Raw genomic sequence first — 20578 nt, forward strand, 5'->3', positions numbered from 1 at the left:
AGGTACTTTCACCCTTCTTTTCTGAAAAATCTGGAAGTATCTGACATGCCAGGACATATCCAAGCAAGGCTGTTTTTCCAAACCTGCCCATATGGGTTCTGTGTCAATCTAATTTTTAGTTGGTTTTAATTATGTGTCAAGTCGTACTTTGTACTGTATGTTTCTTTTGTTAGCTAGTTTGGGAAGCAGGGTGGAAATATATCCAAAACCGTTGCTTTTTATAAGGATGTAAGGCAATACGAACTTAAATAAAACTACTTGTACCATTTTCTTTTCGCAAATGCTATTTTTTTTCAATTCAGCTCAGCCATCAAAAGGAAGCATACCTGATATATCTGCCAATCAAAACTTGAACCTTCAGAGAAAACTGAACGGGTAAAACCCGGATTTCAGAAAGAAACAGTTACAGGTTCTATAAATCCTTTATTGTACATAGTTTAAACAAAGGTCTTCCCTTCTGCATGGCACAAGATGCCACAGACATCCTTCATTCATTGCAACAAGAGGGCCAAAAACATGAGGCGAGAGATCAAAACGAGCGATGCTGCACCCAGCCTGCCGCTCGACAGGGAAACAGCCACCCATCTGCAGTGGCTCCCAGTAGATGCCAAAGCTTTGCCTGGGTGCTCTTCCCAGATCCGAGCTTGTTTCAGATCTAATTCTCTCCTTAGCAAGAGATCCCAGATTTTCTGCATGGCTACAGCTGTGGACATGGATGTGGGTGTTTCCCTCAAGCCATTCAGCTACGTGCAGAGCAAACCCTTTGTTGCTCTCTCCCCCATACTCAAAGACTCAATAATAATGTAAAGAAGCAGAGACCACGGTGAACAAGCGCTGGATTCTGTTGGCAGGTCTCAGAGGCTCCACAGCATGGCCACTGCCCTGCAGATGCCCACATCGTGGTAGTTGAAGTAGCAGAGGCCAGCAAAGGTGGCTGCTGAAAGCAGGTAGAGGCCAGCATTGGCCAGTTTAATGGATGTCTTTCCGTGGACGTAGTCAGTTACAAGTTGCCCAAGACCCCTGCAAGGAAGGGAGAAAAAGGAAAAGGATAGGAAGCGGGCTGAAAAGACATTCAAGTCCTTCCAAATGTTTTCAAAACTGACTCTGGTTAGCCTAACTTGCAGTCACTTTTCACATTACTCAGAAGGTGGTGAGAAACCTCACTGTGGAAGAATGTATGCCCACTTCTAAAGGGTTTTTCATTCGATTTCTGCCTACTCCTTTAGCGGAAGGCTGAAAAGTTCACATTGAGCCTGTGGAGAATGACACACGCATGATCAGAACCTTTAACATGGGCCCGAGGAGGCGTGATCCCCTCCAAATGTTACTGTGCTCCAACTCCCACCCGACTCAACCCATATTCTCAGTTATGGGAGTTAAGTATTTCTACAGGGACTGAACGATAATGGAGGAGGACTGACTCTCCTCTAAGCACCAAGAAGTCAAAGGGAATTTTCAAGAAGCCAGAGAGAGGACTGAAGGTGCCAACCTTGTTAAATACAACTGTGGTAAAAGACCAGGATCGGGGCCGAGTCTGTGCAACACAAGCATGAGGTTCACCAGACACTGAGGTGAGCTAGAGCTGTACAGGGCAGCAAAGTGGGGAAGTACAACTGAGTTGGGCTGCTGTACTAGGTACAGGAATCTGCTTGGTCCTTAAGTCACTACATGTACCTGGGACAGGCTGGGTTAAGCCAATCTTGATGGAGGACCCCACCTGAAAGACCTAATCACAGTTACCTTCCATTTCTCCTTAAGCCCCATTATTTTAGTTACTGACTGAACTTAGAAACAGGTCGTGGCCTGATGGCAGGACAAACTATCAGTCAGTTGATTCACCCTCTACTGTAGCTGAGCCTCAAGAAATATCAGAGCAATAACTGCACAAGATGCTCAAGGCTTTATGGCTGATTCTATTTCTCAGCTGTTCACCTGAGCTGGATCTGGAATCTGGAAGCTCTTGAGCAAGGAAAGAACCTACGCATACAACCTATGCGTTAGGCAAAATATTTTAAGGAATAAGAATGTGATGGTGGTGGTGGTGGTGGTGACGATGTAATACTCTGTTATATAAAAGAACCAGATCACTTGGTTCTTGAACCTTTGGCCTAAAGGTGCCAAAGGGTGAGTCTGGGACCTTCTGAGGTCCAGACACTCCCTGTCCTGTTAACTAAAGACAAAAGCCTTGCCAAGAAGCTACGCAGGTGGGTGCTTTCTTTCCAAAGCAAGGAAGATTAGGAGGGCTGACTTCATGAATTTCAGCAGATGAGTACAATCAATCACTCTGGATGGAGAAAAAGGGAGGAAAGGTGGAACCACCATGAAATTTACTTGCTAGGCAAAAAAGCCACTGTATATACTTGTAGATAAGCCAAGGATTTTATGTGCCAAAATACACCCCCAAAATTGGGTTCAGCTTATCCACAGATGGGCTTATCCGCGAGTATATACAGTAATAATTTTTTAAAGTACCTGTATTGCCCATATGTACTTGTGGATAAGCCCATCCGCGGATAAGCCAACCCTCAATCTTTTATCCAAACTACCATTAAAAATGTGAGTTGGCTTATCCGCAGGTGACACATTTTTCTTGGCATTTTGGTTAACAAGTTGAGGGTTGGCTTATCTGAGGATGCGCTTATCCATGAGTATATAGTAATTTGTAAATCAGAGCCGTGAAGTGAGGCATATGCCCCAGGGAGCATTCACTTGCTAAAAATCAGTGAGGAATGCCCTAGCTAGATTTAATACATCATCATCCCCACCCTTTTTATATGTAATGCAAGGCAGCAAACATACCTACTACTTCTTCCTCCTCCTATTTTCCCCACAACAACAACCCTGTGAGGTAGGTTGGGCTGAGAGAGAGGGACTGGCCCAAAGTCACCCAGCCGGCTTTCCTGCCTAAGAGAGGCCTAAAACTCACAGTCTCCTGGTTTCTAGGCCAGCACCTTCACCACTATACTCCACTGGAGTTGGGTGGCCAATAAATTTATAATAATAATAATAAATTTATAATAATAATAATAATAAACAAAAAATTAGCCTGCAGAAGGGGGAAAAAACCCTACTCCGAGGGAGGACCTGGGTTTTCCCCTGCCAGATGTCATGTTCACTGTTTCAATGTGTACTGTACATCATAATGTTTCACATGCCATGGCGCTGACGCATGTTTCTGTTTGGGAGGAAGCTGCTGTGAAACCTTGTGCCAAGCTCTGTATCTGTGTTCATTTCATTGGAATGTGTTTGGGTTATGTTCTCTGCTCAAGGACTTTTCCCGCAGACCATCAGAAGCCGTTAGGAGCACCTGGGGTTGTGAGCTTGGGAAGATTCTACGGGGGGAGGGATCTTGTTTGTACTGAGGGTTTTTTAGTTTGCATTTGGCGCACTTTTATCATTCTCAGCTTTCTCTGTGATCCTGCTTACTGTTCTTTAATAAATCAGCTATCTTTGAATTCCTGCTCATGAGTCTGATAGTGTTTTAGAATAGGCATTCATTACACCATAACAGCAGACAGTATGAATGTAGACAGTGATGAAATGCAATGCCAGTCAACAGAGAAAAGGAAATTATGCAGCTGGGGTGGAGCGGCCATGAACTTCAGGGAACAGTGCAATGCAGCTGAAAAAAGGCCAATTTAATTTTTGGCTGCATCAGCACATATAGTTTCTAAATCACAGGATGTGATCAAACTTAAATTGCATCTTGGGGAGTGTGTCCACTTTGGGGCACCACAATGTAAGAGGACTCAGGACAAAGTAGAGGAAATGCTGAGAAGTGCCGCAAGGATGACTAGCAGGGACTAGAAACTAAGTTCTATGAGGAGATATTGAAGCAGCTGGTCACATTTGGCCTTGAGAAGTTGACTGATGCGATAAGAATCAGACAAGTGGAGGACAACGATTTCTTGGTCATCCCAGAGGACAGGCTAGGAAACCATTTTCAGTTACAGGCAGGCAGGCAGTCTCCAAATGAGTGTTAAAATGCCTGGAATAAGCAGCCTGCTGTTTGGCTGCCTTACCGAACGTGAGGCCCATGCCGAGCGCCCCGGTGGGACCGGTCCTGCTGGCCTGCAGGACGCCACCAGCCTCTACGTTCTCAGACGGACGGCCTGAGAGGAAGACCCCGAAGGCCTCTCTTCGAGCACAACCCACAAACGGGGGAATTAAAATGATCGAAGGGGGCCGAAGAGGGAAATTCTGCTTTCTGAGAAGGGCGTGGAGTTTCCTGTTCAAGTGTGGCGATATTTGGAGAAGAAAGAAGGGCTTTCCAGAAACAAGGTAGGGAAGCCCACAAGGAGAACAGAAACTCCAAATCATTTGCTTTTGAAAGTCTCAACTCACTTCTGGCAGGCCCAGACATCAAAAGATGGCCAAAGACCAACTGAGTCACTGTCCTCTCATTCCCCAACAAAAGCAAACTTTCTTACCCGCACACAAAAAGGGCACCCTCCTTTCCAGGAACCCAGACTGAGTTCTGAGCTATCACTGCGCAGAGGAAGGAACGTATTTCAACAGCCCCCAGGGGAAAGGACCTGCCTTCAAGATCCTCCTCTTAACAATTCCCAAGGCCTAAATTCTGCTGCTGGATGGCAGGGAGCAGCCTGAAGGGACACAAAAGGGGCTGCCCTGGAGAGGCTTCATTCCCCCCTCCCCTCTTTAGCCAGAGGAGAATAACCATAAGTCCTGGGGACATTTGCACCCCCAAATGCCCCAGGCACAGCACCTGTCGCAAGAGGTCACCGAAGTGAAATGTTTCATGTGGCAGAAGGGGAAAATGTTTACAACTGCAGAGAGAACGTATTTAACTGTATTGAAGCTTAATTAAATAGAAGTGAGAATAAAATGGATCTTTGCAGCCTTATACACTACTTTTTAGATCAGTGTTTTTCACTTGGCAACTTAAAGATGTGTGGACCAACTCCCAGAATTCCCCAGCCAGCTGGGGAATCTAGCTGGGAAATTCTGGGAGTTGAAGTCCACGTATCTTAAAGTGGCCAAGTTTGAAAAACATTGTTTTAGAGAATGACCCCTACAGGCTCTCTCCTGCTCAAATGACTGGCATTGCATTGTTGAAAGCCAAAAGGGAGCCTTCACATCATCCCCTCCATCTGAGGTTCAGGAGCACAATGCTAAGAAACGTATTACAGAACAGCCAGTATCTCCAGATTCTTTCAACTATCTGACACCCCCCCGCAAAACCACACAGTTCTGCTTGTCGAAAGGAGAAACAAAGGGCCAGAGAAGGTCTGAAACGCAATTCCCTGAAATTCTGCATCATCTTAAGCTTGCAGGATGACTCTCGTGTTTTCAAGTACTACAATCTTAAGAGGGGCCCAGTGTCAAATATCCTAACGTAGTGTCAGCCAGGGCACATAGATGACCTAGCACCTGCTACTTCTATGGGCTGCAAGATCTTAGCAAAGATTTCCTCTAGCAAAAGCCAAATGACTTTGCTTTCTGAAGGAAGAGGCAGGACGCTGCCCTGTGAGTGAAATGCTTCCCTTCTCAGGAAAACCTGTGTTATCTTGTCTCTCTTGTAACAACTTTTCTAAAATAAAAACAGAGGTTGGGGGGAGGATATCTCTTGTGTTCCACTGCTGGTTGCAGATCACAACTTCTGAGATTGTTGCTTTACTACTGAGTTTATAGCAATTTTAGAAAACCTAACCCAGATCTGGGTGAAATACATTCTTGTTCCAGCAGGCATTTAATTGGCATTCTTTAAAGAGGTATTCTGCCCCAGGTGGTTCTCAGCGCGTTTCCCTCCATGAATAATTACCGCAAGTACTATAGTTTTATTTACTGTTGCTTTTCTATTAATCTCTTTCAACTACAACCTCGTAGACAACCAAATTATAACTGCACTAAGGAAAATGAAAAGGGGCTGGCGTCCATCCCAAAGAACTAGCATCTCTCTCTCTAGGGTTATGGCTGTGACCTTATTCAGAAGCTCACTTGTCCTGGATGAGCAACCTGGCAGCCTACATCTGGCTACCGTGCCAGGTCTTTTGGTTTTAACGTTTCTTATCGTGCGTTGAGGTTGTTTTATTTTTTGGTTACAAGCCACCCAGTTTGGTACAAGATGGGCGGCCGTGTAAGTGTTTTCAATAAATAAATAAATAGGCTGCCCCACTCCCCACCCCAAGCCTTTCTATAGGGCAGCTCCCCCCTTTGAACTCCCTACCATACAAACCGTTAAGAGACAGCAGGCATCCGTCTGGTGGGCCTGCTTCGCTCCCGACTTACCAGTGACCGTGGAGTGTGAGAGTTGCTGCCAGGGAGTAGTCCACAGCCGCTCCAGGATACAGATAGGCTGCTGGCAGGAGTCCAAGCAGGAGGACGCTGACTGCTCGCTCGCTGGTCCAGTGTAGAGAGGCGCCCCCCGAACCAGCTGCCAACAGATGCAGCACTTTAATGCCCAAGAAATGGCTTGCTCGAGAGCTGGGAGTAACTGCTCAACGTAAGATACTATGGAGCAAATCAGGAGGTCCCTCCCCCCTTCAAAGGGGGTATTAAAATGAAACACGCTGAAGCCTCACACCAGAGGATTAAACTGACTGACCCTCCCAAGTGCAAAGACCAAAATGCGGAAAACCGAGCAAGCACAGCTCTTCTCCGTATCCTGAGGCTGAGCAGACTGCAGGAAAGAGGCTTAGGCAGACCACACAGGCTGCCCCTGGGGAGAGCCCCACTGCGAAGGCCCAGCTTCACCCAATGGTAGATTCGGTTCACCCATTGCACTAAGCCACAAAGCACATTTGTTTGGTTGAGCTGAAAATAAGCACCGTTATTAAAATGGCTGGGTGGGGACAACTTCCACCACAGAAAAATCACGGCCGGGTTCCCAGGGCATACCAGGTTCTAAATTACAACTGACACACTACCACACAACATGCTACACCCAATCCAACCACAGGGGCACGACACGCAAGCCCAGCCTTGGTGCAGAAACATCCAGAGCTGACGAGGGTGGGTAGCTACATAACCTACAGCAGAAATATTCTCTGCCTGACCCCGCCAGGAAATCAGGAGCCCAAATTTTGCAGACTACGACAATTTATGGAAATTGCTCATCAGTTGGCTGTGTGCATATTCTGAATCCAAAGAGTGGGTATTTGCATACCTTTTTGGAAGGTTGCAGGGAGCAGGCAGGTAAGCATAAATGTACAAGCAAAAGAGGGACTCTTGAGAGTGTTTTGGTAAAGGACCATAAGTGGAGCTCAGAAGAGAGAGACAGACAGCCTTCAAAAGGAGACTATCGAAACTTGGCCTTCTAGATATTGAAGCTTTTGCCCGCACAGCCTGTATGTGCCCAAACTCCCAAATTTATTTCCACAGTCATGAGGACTAGAAACTTGCTTTTTTATTTCTTTATAGTAAACGAAGTAACATCTAAGCTTTCCAAGAATCGATACTGTGAACCAGTGCACCAGGCTTCCATTGCTAGACAAAAGGCCTTTAATTTAAACCTCCGGAACAAGGTTTCCCCCAAAGTCCAGATGGCTCCCACTCTGCTGTTTTTAGAAGAGCCGTAAGTCCTGTCTCTTCACACTTGCCGTAGTTGAATTGTTATGTTTTTTAATTAAACTTTATTAAAATTTTAAGATAAAAAGATAAAAGTTAACAAGAAATGAAAAAATAAAGAAAGCAAAATAAAAGAAAGAACAAAGTAAAAAAAGAACAAGGTCAGCTTGGTCTAGGATGCTGAGGAAACTGGGAAACTGTCAGCATCCTAGACCAAACTAAATCTAAAAACATTAGGGAATTCCTGGAAGCTTGGTACTCAGACAAGTCAGCCATCTACAGGCACATAAGACATTTACACACCATTCAAAAGAGACAATAAAAAAAGCTAAAAGGGAAACAAAAAGACTAGAACATTTCCTTGGCCAGCAATCAATACTCAGATAAGCAGGGGTTAACACCAGGATTAACACCAGATAATCAAGTAGTAAACAATACCCAAATCAAGGAACTACCCAGGAGAAAACCACACCCCCACCAACACTGCCAGGGCAAGCTACTGTATATAAACAGGGAGCAAACCTCACTCCCTTCTAGCACTGATGATGTTACCTGACGCAACCAAGCTCAGAGAACACCAAGGCTTCCACAGTTCAACCCTGAGCTACCTATACCCTCTTCTATTGGTTCCTGTTTCTTTTCCCACCCTCAGATTGGGGTCAATGAACCATGGAACTTAGAAGCAAAAGCACAAAGAAGGAACTAAAGAGAGACCTACCAAAACTCCTGGGAGATGTGTGAAATTTGCATGTCTGATGATAATGATGATGGTGATGATAGTCCTCAATTGGTCTAGTCAAGACAGTAACTGGTCTAGCCAAGAGAAACTTGTTCAGGAGAACTGTGGGCAGAATAAATACATTTTATTCTGTAAATAAGAACGCTTTGATCTCCAGATCCCACTAATGCCTATTACACACTATGATAACACACTACTGCAATGCTTGAAATATAAAAAGAGCCCTTTGACCAAGCTGTAGAGTGTACAAATCAAAACAAGCTTCAATGCAGCGACGACACAGCAGCTCACCTATCTACTGAAGCATGCTTTCTTCAAACAGAAACATGGGTTCCAGAAGCATTAAGCAGCCTTGATGGCACCGTAGGTCCTCTGAGGACTATTTCACAGTGTAGAAAAGTGTGCCCCAAATCTGTATATCTTCACTTGAACATGAATGTGTAAAGCAGCCCATAAGTTAATGGGGACCAGTAACAAAGACAAGGAACAGTTAAAACTGGATATCCTTCAAATTCCAGTTTTGCAGTGACTCTGGAAGCATTCCAACACCACAAAGCAGTCTTCCCAAACTGTTAGCTGATGGAAAAGTGAACCCAAGACTTTGTTTGCCAATGTGGCTGTTGCTGTGTTGAATGGAATTCTTGGGGTTTCACACTCAACACACCTGAACAGCACCAGACTGCAGGAGGATGTCACAGACGATGTTTCTATATGTTTAGCCCTGATTAACTAAATCATAGCTCAGTGAATTAGCTCAAGCTTCTACGTTTGCACGACACACCAAACCATTCACTGAACAAATGGACTGGGTTCACACACCATGCTACACTAAAATGTTATTACAGTAATTAGCTTGTGGTTGAGTGCATTATGTAATGGAATCAGTGTGTACTGTGTGCGCTGATTCCTTGCAATACACACAGTACACTCTTGTATTGTACTGTTCCTTGCAGAAAAGCGTTTGTTGCACATGAGTGGAAAAAATGATTAGGCTTACACTGTTAAATGCGTGCAGAACAGCAAGACAGCTCATTCTTTGCTTGCAAAACTCCCAAGGTAGAGCCCTCAGCTTAGCTCCAGTAAGGCAAAACTGCTGCCTGAAGGCAAAACTGCTGCCTGAAGTCCATCTGGGCAGGGTCAAACTAGAGGGTGAGGTCTCTGACTCAGATTCCTGACAATCCTCCCCTTTGATCAAGGTAAACACCTGCCAAGGGTGCAGCAGGTGTAAGTCCACTGGATCTTAGAAGCTAATGCAGCACCGACACAGCAAACAACAGGCAGTTGGCCGAGACAACCAGGACTGTTTATGCCTTGAGGCTGCCACCGGCTTAAAACGGTGTTTCTCAACCTTGGCAGCCACTTCCAGATGTGTGGACTTCAACTCCCAGAAAGCTAACTGGGGAATTCTGGGAGTTGCAGTCCACACATCGGAAAGTGGCCAGGATCGAGAAACACTGGCTTACAACATGGCCCGTTACAATTCACTCTGCAGGTCCCTCTCACAGCCGCCTGAAGGAGCACCTTATCTGCCACAATTCACACGTGCTGTACCCGTTATCTCTCGGCCTCTACCCAAGGAAGGCACAGCCGCTCCTTCTTGCCCTCTTCCTACTGCTTTATTCAGGGAGCAGCAACTGCATCCCGGCCCAGAGGGGATTCCTGGGCTTCCCAGCCGGCAAAGCAGACAAGGGAACGGGAACCGCAGCCGCGACCCCAAATGGGGGGGAGGAGACGCCCCATTCAGGCCCGCGAGAAGGGTCCCATTCAGAGGAGCCCCCGCCGCAGAAAGGGCCGGGCCGGGCCAGGCCGGGCCTCGGGACGGCTGGGCAGCCGCGCGGGCGCCCGGTTGGGGAAGGCTGGCGCGCCGTCCTTTTCCACCACCCCCACGGCCAGGACGGCCCTTGGAGGCCGGGAGCAGGCAGCTCGGCCCCCCGCGCCCCGTCGGAAGGGAGGCCCCGCCGAGGGGCCCGCCGACCCCCACTCACCGGCCGCGGCGCGCCCGTCCCGAGGCCAGCCCCGCCCAGCCCGCCAGAGCCGCAGCGCCGCCGCCATCTTGCCCGGGACGAACAAGGGCATCGGACGCCCGGAAGCGGAAGCGCCGCGCGGGAGGCGGGACTTGCTGGCGACGGCGGCGGCGGCTCCCTCATGGCGGCCGAGCTGGGGCAGGAGGCCGAGGTCTCGGAGCTGCAGCGGCTGGTGGCGGCCGAGGAGCAGCGGGCGCGCCTCACCGCCCAGGTGCGCTGAGGGCCCGCCCCTGCTGTCCTCCGGACCGCCCTGCGAGGTCGGCCAGGCCAGGCGCGGCGCGGCGCAGGCGGCCGGGGTGGGGGGGGAGGCCGGCCGGGGCGGGGCGCGGGCCGGGGGGGCGGTGGGGGGCGCCCGCCGTCAGCGCGCCGATCTCCCCCTGCGCGGTCTCCCCCCCAGGTCCACAGCTTCATGGAGGTCTGCTGGGAGAAGTGCGTGGACAAGCCCGGCTCCAAGCTGGACTCCCGGACGGAGACCTGCCTGGCCAACTGCGTCAACCGCTTCATCGACACCACCCTGTCCGTCACCAGCCGCTTCGCGCAGCTCATGCAGAAGGGCGGCCACTGACGCGGGCCCCGGAGGGCTGGTGGGAGAGGCGCGCGCCGGCCGAGCGGCGGGACGGCGCTGGAGGGCTGCTCTTCTGCGGCGGCACCGGAGGAGGAGGAGTGAATGCACCCCGTGTTAAATCAGCCGGCTTGTCCGATCACAGGAGAATAGCATTTGTTCTTCACAGGGGGATGTAAAGATTCAGTCCAGTAATGCTGCCCGAAATGATTTGGGTGGGTCTGAAGTCGCTGTTCATATCCGCACAAGAGAAATGTAATATATTCTCCGTTGAGCTTTTGGCACCAGCTAATTCTGTTCTGATTTAACCTTACAGTAACACTGGGGAGTATTAGTCGAATGTTTACTTCATCCCGCCGCTGGCTACGTTTGTACAATATGATGATCCATAATTAAATGAACGCTTTATTGAATAAACCTGCTTGCTTGGCTTTGCACAACATGTCCACCCATAAATTTAGTCCATGTGATTATAGTCACACAACAGAGTACAAAACTGCCCCTCAGGCTACAGTGCTGTGCAGGCCTTGCTGTTTTCAGTCAGAGCAACAGTCAAATGTCACCTTTTCAAAGGGGTAATGAAAGATGCAAAGAAATCCACCCTTGCTCCTCTCTGTAGAACAACTTGTCTTTTAGATTTCTTACTTTCTGTGTCAGACGTACATCCCCTGAATGTAACCTGAGAACCTTTGCTCCCCCAGCCCAAATCGGAAATGCAGTTGAAGACCGCCTGCTTTTTTGGCTAAAATTCAACATCGTTTATTCTTGCAGACCATTTAAACTGATTCATGCCAGTATTTTGTATGTATAAAAAAATAGTTTTAGATTTTCATAGAAATAACTTCAATGGCTTTGCTTCTCATAGCAACAATTATTTCCAAAAATACATTTTATATTATCCCTGTACCATAAAGGACAAAAAAAAAAAAAAACAGGCCTGTCATTCTAACCTTTAGAACAGGATCAATCCACGGACATTTAATGCTGGACAATTTTGTTTGGGGAGACCAAGAGAAAAATATGTTAAAAACAAAGCTCTGGCAGAATGTTGAAGTGAGGAATATTTTAGAAACTCTGAAGGGAAAATGGGGATGGGCAGCCACAGGGAACTGTTCTGCTCTAGTGCCTTACGTTTTCAGCAGTCCTGCTTAGTATGCTTCTTGATGACCAAAGGCTGTTAAATGCATGGCTTCCCCCAGTTTTTGGGAAGTGGAGTTTGTTAAAGAAGCTTTGGACCCTGCATCTGGGAGCCCAGCCTCTTGCAGAGCTGCAGTTCACAGCAGTACCTGGGGAGGCAGGAGGCAAACGTGATTTGGGCTGTATGCTGGGAATGTACTTTAGTGAGTTCTTCCACAGCCGTCTTGAGGTCACCTAGCAAGCATTAGGGAGCCATGAAGAGCTTTGCAAAAAAACAGCTAGCCCACAGCATAGCTCTTTATGGCTGCAATTCTGTATCTTAAATGTTAACCTAGCGATACTGCACGAAGAGGAGCAGTTCCTCTGCTGTTGCACATTCCTATTAACCGCATGAGCCGTGGCTACAAGAAGCCAAGAGCTCGGCCTTCACTCTGTTTTCTCTGGCGTTAACTTATTGCAGCAAGAGATAATTTAAGGAGGAGGACTCATCCTGCCAAAACAAAGAGGGGTGATTGGAGACCATGATCTAGTAACAATGGCAAGTTAACGGACAGGATGACCTGCATTCTTCCAGGTGTGGAGAGGCAGCGGTCTCCATTTCTTCACAGGTTGGCTAGTTAGCCTACCCTGAAGTTACAATCGGGTGAGTTTGGTTTTCTCTAAGCCAGTCTGTCCCCTTACCATGTAGCTCCCTACAGGAGAGGACACGTTCAAATCAGAGACCCCTCCCTGCCTGCCTGGGGAACATCTCACCTCTCCCCCTCATGCTTTATTGCAATCCAACTGTAGATCTTAGCAATTAAAAAATAAATTCCAGGGTTTTTTTTAAAGGCAAAGGGGAGCCGAAATCATCCACAGTTCTTGCTGTCTTCAAGAGCAGAACTTTGCAATGGAAAGGTCCATCCCAACGTGAAAAAAAGGACTGTCCGGCTGGAATCTGGCGCGAGCAAAAGGAATCCAAGCCTTTGTTTTCTGGCCCACGGGAAGCCAAAATTACCCCCTGCCCCTGCCAGCCGAACCAAATCCAAGTTTGCTCTCAGCAGGACTGCGTCCGGAGGGAAGCTCTACCTCTCCGAGCCCATCAGCCCCCAGAGCTTGGTCCTAGTCCTCCTCTGAGCTGTCCTCAGAATTCTCATCTGCTGCTACTTTCCAGTTCTTCCTCTTGCTGCGCTTCTCGGGCACCCTCTCCCCCGCTCTCTCAGACAGGGAAGCATGACGCTTCCTCCTCCTCCTCACCGGCTCCCTCTCCGGGTTACTGTCCCCGGAATGGCTGGAGAGGCAGCTGCTGGCCTTGCTAGAGCCGCTGCCTGGCCCCAAGGAGGCGGCAGGGGGCTCGGCTGAGGCCTTCTTGCCCTTGGCGTGGCGCTTCCTCCTCCTCTTGGCAGGCTCCCCCTCCGAACATTCAGACTCCTGGGAAGAACCCGCCACCGTGCTCAGCAGCTCTCGTTTCTTCTTCTTCTTCTTCTTGTGAGATTTCTTTTTCTGCTTCTTCCTGTGTGACTTTTTGGCCTTTTTCCTTTTATGCAGCTTCGCAGAAGACTCTCTGCCTGATGGGGATTTTCTTTTTCCATTCACAGAGTTTTGCTCATCTGGCTCCCGGTCACTGCAAAACACAACCAAGATGTGTTTCAGTTTGGGGCATCTTGTTTGAAAGTTAGTAACTGGAAAAAATAGTGATCCTGCTAAAAGAAATAAAAGCTTCCTAAGCTGCTTTTAGCTGAACCATGGTCGCAAATATTTAAGCCCAAATAATACTTCGTAGTGGCGTTTCTTCTCTCTGATATATCTCAGTTTTAAAAAGCTGGAAACCGTATTGGGCAACATGAGGTGAAGTAGCTTTATCAAGCCATTTGTGGTATATTTCAGATCTCTCTGCCCAATTCTAGAAGCTGAAGAAAAGATTCAGTGAGGCTGTGTATGCAGAAGGTCATATCCATGAAACTCACATGCTCCTGTATCCCAGAAATTTTAATTAGTGGACAAAACAAAACCATAAACCAGAGTCTGAACCTGGATGATTTGAACTAACCAATTTTCCTCCAGGGTGGGATGAGGAAATTGCATTTAGTGTTGAAGCAAAAGTTTTTGACTACTACATAAACGGGTAGACAGAAGGCAGAAATCTAAGGCCTGGACCTTTTTAACGTCCAAGGGGAGCCATTCAGGATTTTGGTATTTTGAAGGCAAATTTGCACTTTACCTGTCTGTATCAAATTCTTCTGGATACAACTCTTTGTAGCCACTGTGGCCCCATCTGTTAAAAAAAAAAAAAAAGGACCAAGCAGATGAAGATTACACACAGACTATTTTTGCAGACAAGTCATATGACACCACTTTCCTGGACTCCACCTCTTTAGGCTGCAGATGGTGGTGGTGAAGGTTACGTGACAGCACTCCTATTTACGTTGCTGTGAAGGCAAAAACACTTGGAAGGCAAAAAGGTGGTTTGCAGACGGAAAGAGCAACAGCAGCGAAACAGCGCTTGTATGTTGCTTCTCCAGGAAAACACGGCCTGGGAAAAGACAAAAATAACGGGAGTCCCCAATTTGCATTTGGTCTGCAACGTCTCCAGGCAAGGCTGGCACAGACACCTCCTTGCCAGTTGGGGAAGCTGTTGCCAACCAGTGTCCTACAGGCAGCCCATGAAGTACGCAGCCTCACTTGGCAGAGCTGCCTGTTTTGATTACTGGGGCAACTTCCACCCAGGGAGTGCCTCAACGTGAAAAGCCTCTCCACTGCTGACTCCAGTAACATTTTGCACTGAAACAGGCCTGTCGCCTTATATTTAATTTTTTTCTTGGGACACCTCCCCTTTGAGGGACAGCACCTGTCTGGCACGTTAGCTTCGCATTCGTAGAGCTTCTTGTTCCAGTACCGGGCGTGATGAAGGTCATCTTCAATGGTCACTGCCATAACCGGCACATTCCTTGCCCTCCAGGTGGCTTGCTGGCTCTCCTCGTCGAACCCATCGCTACGCATCCGGCTGCTGCAGAGGCAACGAGAGTTGGGTTTCCAAGGGTTGCGGGCGAAGCCTCCCTAGCAGGAGGAGTCAGAAACAAGGTCCACCAAACCGCCCGCCCACCTTAGCTGCCCTGCAGACATCCAGTGGAATAAACCAAGGAACCACTTCCACCAGTGCAGCTTTGGCTGAACTAAAAAACTTGAGCGATGTTTCAAAGTTTCAAAGCAGAGGACCGTTTGCCAGCCGGCCCAAGTCCTACCTGGGGCTGTTCAGAAGAGTCCTCTCGTGTTTGCTCCAGTGTATCTCTTGGCTCTGCTTTTCCATCTCCCGTATTTTCCACATTTCTGACTCTTCCTGAATCTGAGGTGGGCAAAGAAACCCACTGAGGAAGGGCACAAGCTGGGGTGCTTTTTTTATGGGAACAACAAGGAGGAAACCAGCACCCTGCTCCCTTACCTTGTTGTGTGCGTCAGTGTGGCGAATGATATTCCGCAAAAGGACTTTTCCCAAAGGGACACGGGACATCCTTTCTGCACCAAACAGGCAGCGAAGAAAATACCCTGGAAGGAAAGGGGAAGTGAGGGAGGAAAGAAGGGAAGGGGAAGGGAAGGGGAAAGAAGGAAAAAGAAAGGAAGGAAAGAAGGGAGGGAGGGAAAGGGATGGAGGGCCGTTCGGTACCACGGTCTGGAACGGCGAGTCTCCTTTCCGGCAGGAGGCGGGAAGGCCCAGCCAAGGGACCCCACGGAGCGGAGAGCGCAGAGGCCCGGGAAGGGCAGGACGTGGCTCGCTGGCCCGCTGAGCTCCGCGGGGAGCCTGGCTCGCCTGGAGGGCCCGGTCCCGGAATCCGCCTTAGGGGCGCGACGCGACGGAGACCGGCTGCAGGGGCTTCCGCTTCGACCTACCTCGCGGGGTTGTTGGGCGGGCCAACCCGAGGGACGGGAGGCCACGCAGCGCCGGCGGGAAGCCGCGACTCCGCCCAGGCCCCGCGTCGCAGCCTGCGCCCCTTCAGGCGTCCTCCCCGCCGGCCCCAGGACGGGAGCGTGCCTCGCGCCGCGCCGCCACCGTGGCTGGCCCAGGCCCCGGAACCCGCGAGCGCGGCCGAGCGAGCGGGCCGGCGGAAGGCGGCGGCGCCACTTCCGGCGAGGCCGCTTCCGGAGTTGCCATGACGACGGGCGGCTGCCTGCTAACGGCGGCGAGATTGGTTCTTTTGCGCCGGTCCGCTCTCGCAGCTGCTCGGGTGCCCCTCCCATAATTCACGGTTCGTTGCGCCGGCCGCTTTCGGCTGGGGATGATGGGGGCGAAGTCCCCACCGCTCGTGCGCTTTCGCCCCCTGGGCCAAGTCGGCGCCTTGGAGACGGCTGGGAGGGCAGTTCCCATCATCTGTGGCTGGGACGGGCTGAAGCGGGGTAGGGCAGGGGCGAGGGCCCAAAGAGATGCCTCTTCCAGTTGCCCCCATGGTCCCCCATTCCTAGGGTCTGCCGGGAGAAAAGGGGGCCGAAAAGCCAATCCAGCCGTCGCCACCGCCAATTGCCGCCCCTTCTTCTTCAACAGGTGGCCCGCGGTCGCATCCCTGCCAGGCGGGTGTAAGGGCTGCACAACGCCCTGGCGCTGGGGCCCCAAGCCTGGAGCCACTGCATGATGCCCGTGTCAAGCCTTTTAAAACTCCAGAACAGTGTTTTCCGACCTTGGCAACTTTTAAGAGGCATGGACTTCAACTCCCAGAATTCCCCAGCCATGCCCCAGTCCACGCCTCTTAAAGTTGCTAAGGTTGGAAAGCACTGCTCTGGAGGCATCTTGGCTGGACGGGAGAGAGGTATCTTAGGAGGGCAGCCACCCGACTTCAGCCAGGGGCCCTCCATCGCTGCCCTGCTGGGAGGCAAATCTAGACCGGTGGATCCTGCTGCCTCCTACCATCTTTTATGAGCTTTTTCATGATGGTTGCCTTTCAGAGGGTTAATCATGATGCTATTGTTTATTTCGTGCCATTCTTAGCTCCATCAAGCACAGCAGAGGCCAAATATATATTGAATAAATAGGGGGAAATAAAGCTCCCATTTCTGTATGGTCCGGTGGGGTTTTTAACTAGACTAGGAAGCCTGCCAGAAGAAGACATGGCAGGCAGGCTGATGGGCCTAACTCATTCATGCACACCCAGTTATGTTAGGGGCTAATGGTGAAAGCCTTTAGAGGGGCAGTAGAAGTTCTGAATGGACAACCATTTTTATCCAGTTAGGTCTGACACCACCAACACAAGCTCTGCAGCATCACTGAAGACCTTTGGATCGAAATACTTTCCATTACCTGTTACAGCCTCCACGGCAGCATCTTTTCACTGTTAAGGAGCAACCATGGAAGCCCTCTGCAGCTCAGAGGAGATGGTTACAAAAACAACTCAGCTGTGGGCAATGCTGGATGACATGGCCGAGAACAACCCTGAAAGTTATCGCCAGTTCATGCAGCAGCAACTAAAGGATGCAAAGCAGCATTGTGCTCCCCCAGAGCCATGCATGTGCCTGCAGACCTGCATCTTGGTATGTCAGTTCACTTGAGCAACAGCCAAGAAAGGTGAAGGGTCAGATACTATTTCTGTCCTTAGCAGAATGCCAAACCTTCCTTTGACTTGGAAATACTGCACCGTATGCTGGGTGTATGTGTGTGTTTGATTAAGTGTTCTCTGGCCTGTTACAATTTCAGAATTTACTATTTTTCTTTTTGCATCAGGAATTGATAAGACTATCAAAATATTCCAGGTGCACTATCATGTTTTCAGTTAATAGAGCAGTAAAGGAGAGATTGCTTGACGTGAACATCTGCTTGTTGATTATACGAATTTGCTTTAAGAATGTAGGGTTTTTTTGTTCTTTTCTCATAGGAACCTACCAAAACCTACCTGTTCATAAACCTGTGCAGTTGGAATAGGATCCCTGCTCCTAAATCACCCTTGGAGCCGGTTCCATTGAGTGCTGGCAAAATGGAGGCACTATCGGATAACTCAGGTAATCGTTATTAAAATCTTAGCTAGCTTGCGCATACTGCAGTTATTTCTACAGCTTTGTTTGAGGGCATTATATTGCTTTGTCCCTTTCAAAAGAGACGTTGGGGATGGATGGGAGCAAGATGTCAGGAAGGAACCTTGCATGACAACAGCTAGCAGAATAGTAAACTAAGGCAAGAAATACTTGCGGAAGGAAGAACAGCACTTGCTTTTCTTGCAGAGATCTACAACATCCTTGATATTGCGTACAATCCATCTGTTCTTGAGCAAGTCAAGGATAACCCAGCAGAGAAGGATCGTTTGATATGCACGTCACTCAAGCACGTCACGGAACATTACAGCATCACTTTGTCCCACTCCTCTAGAGTGGCAAAATTTAAACTGAAAGGAAGCCTTGAAAGGATGAGGGAGCGCTTGAGAAGAGGACAGCCCCCCTTGGCTTTGTCCCAGAACTACTCCAGCAAAGGAGGTAAGCGACATTCAAGATGCTGCTCCAAAGCGTGCCGGCGGGAGCAGGGGAGCCTTATCCAACCAGATTCTGCTCATCTGACATACTTAGAGAGGCCCATCTGAGGATTTAGAGAGGACCCACGAGAAGAGGGACGTGGACCAGGAGGAAGGCCTTCTCTGTAATGCTCCCCACTGTATGACTACGCTGCCTCCTGAAGCCATTTGGCTCCAGCATTTCATAAGGCACTGAAAATCGTTACTTTTTAAATGAGCGTTTGATACCTGCCAGTCAACATTGGGCAAATATTATTAATGTCTTAATGAATTAACTGATCTGATACTACTTTTAACAGGAATGGCTTTACTGAATTTGTTTCTAGATGATACCTGAGTCTTAGGGCAGTATAGAAATGTGAAAAATAATACAAGTATTTATAAAATATTGCAGTTGGCAAGTATTACCTTAAGAGGCATCCTCTTTATTTGAAACAGATGGGAATGCCTTTCTCTAGACATGCATTGAAAAGCGTGCATGTACACCGTACAGAAGTGCGTCATATTCCCACACTTGATTAACAGTGCAATTGTGGCGGTCAAGATTTCTTTCGTCTGTTAACAATCCTACTGTACTGTGACTAGGCCGCCGTGCAAAGAAAGGTAGGCAGTTGTTTGCCCCCTTGGGAGCTGCTTCTCCAAAAGCCACCCTGAAGCAGGAGAACAGGCAGGGCATTTAACTGACCCTTTTGTTCGGTAGAAATACGATCCGTTTACTTGTCTGAACTCTTGTATCTGAAAATCACCTTTAGAAGTGACACTCAGCCAACTGAGAAGCCTCATGGCAGAGGACAGCAGCGGCCTTGTTCTGCCACCAAAGAACCCCGCCCCTTCCAAAAAGCGTCTAATTGAAGAGATTTCCACCACAAACAGGCCAGAGGTGTACAAGCCTGCCTATGAAATCACTACCAAGAAGGATGCAAATGAGAAGCCCCTAGAAATTGAACTGAAAATTGAATTGCCAGACATTTGCTGTGTGTCTGAGTGCAACCTGAGTGTTTCTAAGGTGAGGCCACTACAAATTGCATATTATCCCCCACATTTGCCAGCCAGCCAGCCAGCCAGCCAGCCAGCCAGCCCCATGTGAATCTCAAGTGCCTCCCTGAATCTTCTTTTCCATTTCAGGATGATGTCTTGATTGACTGCCTTGAAAAATACAGATTGCAGGTGGATCTTCCAGAGTCTGTGGATGAAGAAGCAACATCAGCAACTTTTTATAAAAAGAAAGGGATCTTGCTCATCACAATGCCTGTGTATAAGGGAAAATGACGTTAGCCAATCCAGTGTGTGTGAATACCCCCCCACACTTGTGTTGATACACTTACATGTCCTCATTCAGCACTTCCTATTCAACATTATGCACAGGTTAATATTAAGCATACTGGTTTCATGCCTACATTTTACTCCTCTGAGTTTTAAGGCTGAAATTCTTGCTCCCCTTTGGGGATGCAAAAACTCAGGAGCATGGCCTGGAGATAAAATGCACTCCCAAGTACATGTTTTAACATTTACTCTGAACATTGTTCTGAAGGCATAGTTTCTACTGCAGTGTAACTATAAGAGATTAACAAATAAATGAACTTGGTATCTTGAATAATTTCTCCATTAACTGAAACAATAAAGGAAAAGCTATTATTTTCAATCATTTCTGTATTTCAATTATTTCTTAACAATTCTGAGAACTTTCTATAGTCCCAGTGCTCAGCTGACATCTTAAGAGAACCAGGGGAAATACCATACGGGTGGTTTAAAAAAAGAACACACTTACAACACTGATCTTTTGAACCCCAAGTCAACTTGTTTCTCCAACTGCTAATTGTTTTAAGCCACCCACGTTGTTTTGCCATTTTAACGTAAGTAGGCCTTCAATATTTACAGAATACTTGAAAGGAATCAGCGGTATCAGCAAGGTGTGGACAAAAGACTGCAGCTGCGACTGTATAATCGAAGCTGTGCATCACATAAAAATGGGCACAACTTTGATCACACTATTGTAGCTGCCACATGGACTTTTTTGACTGTACCCCGCAGACACTCCTGAAAGGACGTGGCTCCTTACAAAAGGTTCATTCGCATTTCGGCATATTACAAAGGAACACAGATTTTCCTAGCTTTGAGTTCACTTGGA

The 20578-nt window shown here is 48.4% G+C and overlaps 4 protein-coding genes across 5 annotated transcripts; 2 read left to right on the top strand and 2 right to left on the bottom strand.

Annotated features, from left to right (window-relative positions):
• Positions 1-403: 403 nt before the first annotated feature.
• SDHD (succinate dehydrogenase complex subunit D) lies at positions 404-10339 on the bottom strand. 2 transcript variants are annotated; one of them, XM_063311486.1, is made up of 4 exons: positions 10252-10339; positions 8246-8368; positions 6250-6394; positions 404-1020 (listed from the first exon to the last, which is right to left on the bottom strand). In XM_063311486.1, the coding sequence occupies exons 1-4, from the start codon at positions 10316-10318 to the stop codon at positions 855-857; spliced, it is 501 nt and encodes a 166-aa protein (XP_063167556.1). In that variant the 5' UTR covers positions 10319-10339; the 3' UTR covers positions 404-854. The 2 variants fall into 2 exon arrangements, with proteins under 2 accessions (XP_063167556.1, XP_063167555.1); XM_063311485.1 differs by having other exon boundaries at positions 6250-6454.
• A 31-nt stretch (positions 10340-10370) lies between these two features.
• On the top strand, positions 10371-11269 carry TIMM8B (translocase of inner mitochondrial membrane 8 homolog B). The gene is made up of 2 exons (XM_063311487.1): positions 10371-10501; positions 10688-11269. Exons 1-2 carry the CDS (start codon positions 10412-10414, stop codon positions 10853-10855), a joined length of 258 nt encoding a protein of 85 aa, XP_063167557.1. The 5' UTR covers positions 10371-10411; the 3' UTR covers positions 10856-11269.
• A 1454-nt stretch (positions 11270-12723) lies between these two features.
• On the bottom strand, positions 12724-15998 carry NKAPD1 (NKAP domain containing 1). Its single transcript, XM_063311138.1, has 6 exons — positions 15854-15998; positions 15408-15511; positions 15211-15311; positions 14817-14975; positions 14190-14243; positions 12724-13592 (listed from the first exon to the last, which is right to left on the bottom strand). Exons 2-6 carry the CDS (start codon positions 15474-15476, stop codon positions 13091-13093), a joined length of 885 nt encoding a protein of 294 aa, XP_063167208.1. The 5' UTR covers positions 15477-15511; positions 15854-15998; the 3' UTR covers positions 12724-13090.
• A 798-nt stretch (positions 15999-16796) lies between these two features.
• On the top strand, positions 16797-20092 carry PIH1D2 (PIH1 domain containing 2). Its single transcript, XM_063311470.1, has 5 exons — positions 16797-17482; positions 17824-17947; positions 18167-18415; positions 19206-19456; positions 19576-20092. Exons 1-5 carry the CDS (start codon positions 17300-17302, stop codon positions 19717-19719), a joined length of 951 nt encoding a protein of 316 aa, XP_063167540.1. The 5' UTR covers positions 16797-17299; the 3' UTR covers positions 19720-20092.
• Positions 20093-20578: the final 486 nt, after the last annotated feature.

This window comes from Candoia aspera, chromosome 9 (assembly GCF_035149785.1).
Source record: "Candoia aspera isolate rCanAsp1 chromosome 9, rCanAsp1.hap2, whole genome shotgun sequence".
NCBI classification, from domain to species: Eukaryota; Metazoa; Chordata; class Lepidosauria; order Squamata; family Boidae; genus Candoia; species Candoia aspera.

Bases quoted from the DNA above. Each gene is read 5' to 3' on its own strand.
- SDHD (XM_063311485.1), bottom strand. From the start codon at position 10,318: ATGGCGGCGGCGCTGCGGCTCTGGCGGGCTGGGCGGGGCTGGCCTCGG. The intron at 6,455-8,245 runs GTAGGTCTCTCT...TACGTTGAGCAG, and splicing joins CACATCTCCCAGGAGTTTTG to TTACTCCCAGCTCTCGAGCA. The intron at 1,021-6,249 runs GTAAGTCGGGAG...CCTTCCTTGCAG, and splicing joins CTCACACTCCACGGTCACTG to GGGTCTTGGGCAACTTGTAA.
- TIMM8B (XM_063311487.1), top strand. From the start codon at position 10,412: ATGGCGGCCGAGCTGGGGCAGGAGGCCGAGGTCTCGGAGCTGCAGCGG. The intron at 10,502-10,687 runs GTGCGCTGAGGG...TCTCCCCCCCAG, and splicing joins GGGCGCGCCTCACCGCCCAG to GTCCACAGCTTCATGGAGGT.
- NKAPD1 (XM_063311138.1), bottom strand. From the start codon at position 15,476: ATGTCCCGTGTCCCTTTGGGAAAAGTCCTTTTGCGGAATATCATTCGC. The intron at 14,976-15,210 runs GTAGGACTTGGG...TTGCCTCTGCAG, and splicing joins ACTCTTCTGAACAGCCCCAG to CAGCCGGATGCGTAGCGATG. The intron at 14,244-14,816 runs GTGCTGTCCCTC...TTTTTTTAACAG, and splicing joins GAAGCTAACGTGCCAGACAG to ATGGGGCCACAGTGGCTACA.
- PIH1D2 (XM_063311470.1), top strand. From the start codon at position 17,300: ATGGAAGCCCTCTGCAGCTCAGAGGAGATGGTTACAAAAACAACTCAG. The intron at 18,416-19,205 runs GTAAGCGACATT...CACCTTTAGAAG, and splicing joins GAACTACTCCAGCAAAGGAG to TGACACTCAGCCAACTGAGA. The intron at 19,457-19,575 runs GTGAGGCCACTA...TTTCCATTTCAG, and splicing joins GCAACCTGAGTGTTTCTAAG to GATGATGTCTTGATTGACTG.